Source organism: Poecilia formosa, unplaced genomic scaffold, assembly GCF_000485575.1.
Source record: "Poecilia formosa unplaced genomic scaffold, Poecilia_formosa-5.1.2 Scaffold224, whole genome shotgun sequence".
Classification (NCBI taxonomy): domain Eukaryota; kingdom Metazoa; phylum Chordata; class Actinopteri; order Cyprinodontiformes; family Poeciliidae; genus Poecilia; species Poecilia formosa.
In genome coordinates, this window is record NW_006800163.1 from 83,602 (window position 1) to 91,436 (window position 7,835).

General features: G+C 35.6%; 1 protein-coding gene across 3 annotated transcripts in view; it reads right to left on the minus strand.

Annotated features, from left to right (window-relative positions):
• Nucleotides 1-1,930: 1,930 nt before the first annotated feature.
• LOC103149368 (GRAM domain-containing protein 4-like) overlaps nt 1,931-7,835 on the minus strand; it is a 28,162-nt gene continuing 22,257 nt past the window's right edge. For all 3 annotated transcript variants that reach the window (XM_007568478.2, XM_016679868.1, XM_016679867.1), the window contains one exon: nt 1,931-7,549. In XM_007568478.2, the coding sequence (XP_007568540.1) occupies nt 7,442-7,549 (108 nt within the window). In that variant the 3' untranslated portion in view covers nt 1,931-7,441. The remainder of the gene's footprint in view (nt 7,550-7,835) is intronic.

The following is a 7,835-nucleotide window of genomic DNA, read 5'->3' on the forward strand; positions in this document are numbered from 1 at the left end:
AATGTATATGCAAAAACAGACCCACTGTCCTCATATGAGGGCATTGGTTTTGACATAGTTCAAGAGCACATAGAAAGCTAAAATTTAATTTCAATTAAAATTAGGTCATACTAATCCCAAATAGTAAGGAGACATAAAAAATGCACATCAAACAAAAGCCCGAGTCTCAGGAGGTTAAGATTATGAGAATGCGGGATTTTTTCAGCTTGGTTCCCAAGGCAAAATCACACCGGAAGTAAAGATACCCAGGTTTGAGTTATGGCGGCCATTGTCTGACGTCACTGTGAAAAGGGTCTATGGAGGAGATCCGAATTCACCTGTGACCCGGAACTTAAAGTGTGCCGTCAGTTTGACCCGCCAAAATAAAATAGGGGTTGATTATTTTGTGCAGGTTACACAGTTCCACATTAAAGTTTGATGCAGCTCTGCTTTCCTGAATGGACCATCTTCATCTCCACTGCAGCAAACAGGTAGCTCTTTTTTATATAGATTACGCAGTACACTAAAAGGTTGCATTGTGCCCTTGTTTATATTTTTAATAGTATAATTATGTAAAGACAAAATATGTCTGGTGGTCTAGCTCTGATTTACATATCTTGCTAAATTGTGGGTTTGAATATTGCAATTCTTTTTTTTTATAACAAAATAGACCTGCAGAAAGAAATTAGTAATAAAATATCTTACATATGCATAGTTGTATGCTCTATAGAGAGATTTTCCTTAGCTTTGATTGTACATCTCACAATTTTGTAATTTATCATTGTTTATTAAACTCTGAAAGCTGTGTGGCTTTGTTAATATTCTGTCCTACAATGCGGTTAGATGTGCCCCTTTTTTTTGTTGAGTACCTGCCCCTTTAGTGGTCTCTGCACGGCCCTGGATTGTACTGCAGAATTCTTATGAGTCCAAACTATACACAATAAATTATTGAATTAGTAAAATGTGTGGTTTCCTCTCCTTTTTATGCAACATATTTTGTGCATGTAAAGTGAGTCTAGCTAGCAAAAGTAGTTGACATGTCATCCACAAACTTCATTTGACAGACTTCAAACGTTATTCAATAAACACAATTTTGTTTTTGCACCCCACCGTCAATAGGGATATGACTGGATTTATTCCCCTTTTGATGCCTGAAAATTTGCCCAGGACCAGTGGTGCCAGGCTGTTGGTCTGACCTGACCTTTGCATGCACAAGGCCATCCTTGAGGCTTTTGCTCCTCCTGAAAGCAGCTTTGATCTTCCTGTTTTTCAGCCTTAAAACTAACAGATTAAAATTCTACCAAATGCTTCCCAGATTAACATTAACCAGATTAATATTAGCAGGTGAGTAAGGACTGATAAAAGAAACTGCTACAATCTCAGAAGGATCTCTGCTACCCTCTGTGGGCGAAGTCGCAAACACCATAGTTGCTTCATAAAAATTTGATTCTGGTGTGGAAATTATTTTAAACGTTTATGATTGACTTGAGTAACCCAGCAAACGTGTGCATTGGATGAAAACTTGATTTAAATAACAGTGCATGTGTATCGGTAGGTTTGATATAAACTTTAATATCCAGTTGAAATGCTGTGATGATATTTGGACCTTTAAAAGGTTTTGGTATCCAAGAAATCCACTGCATTAAGGCTTATTGGTGACTTTAATTTGATTAAAGCATTGTGATTATTTAGGGTGTGTAAAAAAAAAAAAAATCCTCCAATGTCATCCACATACCTGAAATAATGCAAAGGTTTTTTTAACGAGATGCATTGAAGGTCGATGTTTCCATCTCAGCCATAAAAATATTTGCAAATGCAAACCTTTTAGTCATGGCAGCTCCTTTAACCTGCTGAAAGTACTTAGTAAATTGGAAATCATTCTGGGTCAAATTGATTTATAATGATGGGAAGATTTCCTTTGCATAATAAACACATAGCAGCACACAATCTGTATAGGATTTCCATTTTTATTTAAATACAAAAATGTACATGTTTTTACCACAGAGATAGATCCATTACAAAATGTTACTCAGTTTCAATCATTACAGCATATAAAACCCCAAAACACCAGACAAACACGTTTGCAGAAGTTTATTTTATAAACTTATTATAAACAATATTAAAAATCTACAGCACACAAAAAAGTGCAGTAAGTTTTAATACTAGACCAGGAAGTCTGAGAATAATGTCTCAACGAGGCAACAAGGCATTCAAGTAAAAACTGGCATCCGAGAATTTTTTTTTACCTTGAAAACAAGAGAAATTAAAACCAACAGAAAGCAAACCAAATTTTCCTCAAGAAAAACAGACATAAGGCATAGAAATGTACTGATTCATATATGTCATGTAATCATATCTTCTCATCAGGAACTGGTAGCAAAAAAACAGGAAACATTGTCGCTCTTATTATTTTAAAACATAAATATTGAACCTTTTGGTCAGAACAAAATTTTTGCTCTAGCTTAATATTCTTCTCATGTTTTTATTAATGACCAAGTCAATAGAGTAAGAGACCCAACCCCGAAATTTCCTGTTTTTTTCTTTTTCGAACCCACTGATAAATAAACATCGCATTATGCAACTGTAGGAGGCGCTTTTTTGATTGGTACATATTTAAAAAGTTGTCCCTCATGTTTCTCAACACAAAACAATACACACAAAAAAAAACTGTCAAAATAAACAAAGTTTACATTTTTTGTTGCCAGTGATTTTAATAAAAACCAAACTGTTTTTTATTTAGCGTCTTCTGATTAGATTATTTGACCTAAACCTACACAACCCAGTACACTAAGACTGCTTTTTTTTGTTTGTTCGTTTTTAAAGTTGTACTACATATATGTTGTGATCTATCCTATACATTTAAAGTGAATTCCTGTGTATATGTAATCATTTAGAAAAAAATGAACATGATCAAATGCTGGGTGTGACCTTCCCATCCTCAGTCCCAGTCCTCTGTAAAAACAACCTAACACTGATGAAACAGAAAAAGTCAGATTAAAGCTGAAACAGCTGAAAAAAATAACTACACGTTTCTTATTCCTATTTACAATTCAACCTAAGGAGTATTATGGGTGACATGTAGGGTCCTGGTTAAGAAAAAGTATAACCTCTTTCAGTTATGTTTCAGGAGGTAAGAAAATAACTGGTACATAGCAAGTTCTGAATTATTAAATCTTAACAGATTATACATTCTCATTATTAATTAAAGCTAAAATGGAAAACTGGTTGATAAACATAGTACACTCTTTTTGCATTTATTGGATTAAGTTGATGCTGCTACTTGACTTCACTTGATTATTTAGTCATGAGAATGAAAAGATGAAGATTAAGATTATACAGATGCCAATGTGAGCATTGGCATCTGTAATAACTGATCAGTAATAACTGATATTACTAATATCAGTTAGTAATATCTGATATTAGTTAGTATTACTAACTAATATCAGTTAGTAATACTAACTGATATTACTAATATCAGTTAGTAATATTCAGTTATTACTAACTGAATAATCAGTTAGTAATAACTGATTATTCACAATTACTTGAGTATTATATCCTTTATGAATCCAGACATTTTTAACAATGTGGACCCAAAAGTAGAACATGCAAATTTCAATATGTTGTATCCACCAACAGGGTGTCCAACTGAAAAAACCAAACCATGCAAATACAAGAGCAGCAGGAATGTCACACGGAAAACAAGAATCTGCCCAAAATGGATTCCAGTACATTATTAAATCCTGAGGTTTGAGCAATCCTCACTGAAACCGCAAAAACCTAAAAGTTTCAAAATCAGACTCTGCAGAATTCAGATGCTAAATAAGTTTCTAATGGAGCAGTAGGAAAAAGAATGAACAAGTTCAGCATAAACTGGGTCATAAACAGCAGAAACAATTAACCTGAGGAAAAATAAAGAAGAGTGGACTGAAATACCACTGCAGAGATTTGAGAGACTGATAAAAATGATGGCCGCTGCAACGTGTTGCATCTGAGCTGTACTTAGTTTTTCAAAAACAGCTTTTCTCTTTCTGCTTCTATTTATTGACATGTGGAATCTGTTTTATATTTGCAAACTCAGAGAACCTCAACCTGGTGAAAAGCAGGTCATTTTTACAATGTCCTCATATCAAATTCTTATTTTTTTACGAGTCCATATTTATAAATGTGCCATGTTAGGATTACAGATAAAGCAAGCCGATTGATAAATGTTAAAACAGGACATTTAAAACAAAAAACATACACAGCTTTAGTTAAAATAACTTAAAATATGAGCAGGATCAATGGAATCAGAAAAACACAGACCTCCTAACTTTTAAGAACTCCAAAATTAAATCAAGGGAACAAAAAGAAGCACATTCTTTTTAGACAACTGAGCTACACTATATTTTCATAAATAAAAGTCTAAATGTAGTTAGATTTTACACAGGATTTCTTTTAAGTTTTTCTACTACGACAATAAAAATAAATTGACTTGCGCAGAAAACACCTGTTCAGAATATAGTTATATACCTCACTTTAAAATACATGAACTTCCTTTATGGGTGAGTTTTAGCAGTACAACACTACAATACAGAAGAGCATTATGTCATAGCCTGAATCAGTCAACATATTATGACATTTGAGCCTGTCCTACTGCTAATTTATGCCAACAAAAATATTTTCCTTAATTGTAATTTTTGACAGCAAAGAAAATAAAATAAAAAATCTAAATATTTAAAACTCTCATTATTTCTATTAACAGTGGAGACGAGGCCACACTGTCGTAGGCTTTTACTGGACAACAGGGTGGACTACACCAACAGTGACACTAAAACACCAGGTCTCTGAGGTCTGTTATCTGCAATGGAAAGTTTCATAACAGGCTCCTCATCCCTCATTTACTTTACGTTTACATTTACTGAATAGTCTTATCATAAGATTGGTCAGCTGCTCTCACACAGACATATAGTGTCATAAAGCTGCAGGGAAGAAGCCCTTGATGCTCTAGACTGAGTGTTGCCTTCCTGATCCAGACGTGTCAGGATTAAAGCTGTCCTGTTTAACATCAAACCACCTGCTTTCCTGAACAGCGGCCCAGTGTCGAACTCCACAGTCCACAGCGTTTCTCTAAGTGTGGGGGTGTTTTCACTATTAATTTTTAATTATTTTACACATTCAACAAATCAGTGTTTCCATTCTGATGACATACAAAGAGCCACCTAACTGACTAGTCTAGTCTGAAAAACAGGGTTATGTTTGGGGCAAAAGATGAATTGTAGAAAAGAAATAAAAAAAATAAAAATACAATAAACCTAGAGTTTATTTTCCTTTTTGGTAAAAACCCATATTTTAAATATTGCCTCCAGCATCTCAGCATACACTTACACACTTAAAGTCCCTTCTCTGTGGGTGTGGCTTTAACCGGTTCTGCCCTGGCGATTTGCTTCGCACCGGACTGCATTTGTTGATTGGCCTGTGGTTTACGTCACTGCTGAACCGTCACCAGCTGAATGGCTGCCACTGAAGATTAAAGGATTTCTTAAATATGCTTAAAAAAAAATCAAGGCAACACTCCAGGTATGGTTTTGATCAGGGATAATTATAACATGATGTAAAGCTCAAAAATGTCAATTTTACATAATAATGCCCCTTAAAGGCTTTTCCACATTATATGCGGTTCTTAAACATCATGGGGTGATGATGTGGGGTTGATTGTGTTTGTATCTTCCTGTTAAACAGAATCATCTGCTGCTTGTAACTGATCTAATATGAAGTGCAGCTTTTGTTGTCAGTTTTGGTAACCACACGTCTACACATGTTCAGTTTGCACCGCAAGTACAATCAGAAAACCAGAACTTTGCTCAGATGGAGCATTCACCATCTGAAACAGGACTGGAAATGTGATCAGTGGACTAGTTCTCATTGGTTAACAAACAAATAAATCAACATGAATATGGCATCAAAACTGAAAATAAAAATGGTGGGTCAATTTTTCTTTGTCTAAAAAAAGAAAAAAAAAGAGAAATAAAACGGAGCAAACAACCGACCAGCGGAGCAGATATTTCAGCTGCTGAAAAGAATCAACAATTCTGCTGATCTGTTTTAGGGGTTAGACATAACTAAAGGTACAGTTCAATCTTTTAGATCAGTAGTGAGTCAGCTTTACTGAAGAAAAAACGATATAAAGGAGGGCTGCAGGAATTTTGAATCTAATGCACAACCCTTTTTAGATTTTTGCTAAGACGTCAAAAATTCAAATACAAATGGTTGACAAACTAAAATCTAAAATGGTAAAATTGTGCTTAAAATCAGATCAAGACTACAATTAATTCAAAATATGCCGTCGAAATCAACACTGGTTTAAGGATTAGTCTTGGAATATTTTATCTAGAATGCTTCTCCAAGTAGGACAGAAATGAGCTAACTACACTGATGTGTAAAGACTGACAGCTGCAGACATGGCTGCACCACAGGGAGACATGAGATTAGTTATTATTGTTGAATATTGGTTATGATTAATTTGTCTTGCTTTTGTTTCATCGAACAACATCTGCTTCCATCTCTACAAACATCATTTTATGAATATATGTTTGTGCCAGCAGCAGTGAATGTTCTTCTGAGTGAATCCATTAACCTTCCTAGTGGCGCAAAAAGTGGGTATGCAGCGCATGCAACGCATAGGGGCACAGCACCAGAGGGGGCGTCAAAACCCCGTGTGGAGAGGGCGGCGCGCCGATTATGTTTTCCTATACACTTCAGCGCGCCTTACGCTCCTTCTCCTCGCGTACGTAACGAGGTAAATGTGGCAAGTTTTACCTCGTTACGAGGGCGATTTATGTTTTCGCATCCACCTGAATAATGTGTAGTTGCGCCACTGAACCTTCCTGTTATGTTGCGGGTCAATTTGACCAGTTTTAAAGTTTAAAATTTTTTTAAAAATTGCTCCTAAGATGGACATGACCAGAAACATTGGCTAAATGTAATCATGAACCTGTAAAGGTTTCAAACTAGGTGGCTAATACCCCTATACACTTTGATACCTCCAACTAAATCCATTCTCCTAAAAAGGGATTAAAAAATCCCTAATTTAAATTATTTACATTGCCCTGAAACTGAATATAAACAAAATACCAGAAGTCTAATCAAGAGGACAGCATGTTTTTTTTGTCGTTTCTTTTTTAAATCAGTGCTGAAAAAGGAAACTGTTCTAGAGCATTAAGGATGCCGTCTTGTGGAGGACACCGTACAGCTGAATTTGAAACCACTTGCAGTCTCATCAGCACATGTGTACTCAGCTCCAGAGTCACCCTGTACTCGCAGTATGCAGACTAAAGACGAGGTTCTGCTGATCCAGATTGCACAGACTGTGGATCACCTCCAACAGCAGGGAACTGCTGTACTGGAATATTTTAAGTTACTTTGAAAACATGCTATGAAGGACAGCAACCCAGATTCTTAACAGTACGTTGAGGCCGATCTCACACTATGTCTCTGGATTTTTAGCTCGAGCCTTTTCAACCATCTTTGTGTGCTGGGAGAAGATGGCATCAAACGCCTCATCTCTGTGCATCATGGCACCAAACACCATCGGCTGCAAAGAAACAGGCAAGACAAGAGCATCAGATTATGTTTAAACAGAATCTGATGCCGTTTAAAGCACAGAAAAAGGAACCTTTTTTTCTGTTCTTACAATTGTTTTTAAACTGGTGTAACTAAAAACAACAGATTTTAAACTATATTTTCTTCAGCTTTATCTGTAATGAAAATCTTACATAGTGGGTGTATTTTTAAAGCTTTTCTAAGCAATTATTTTAAAGAGAGCAAAACAATCAGATTGACACAGAGCCTTACGGAAGCATCCAGACCTGCGTTTTGTT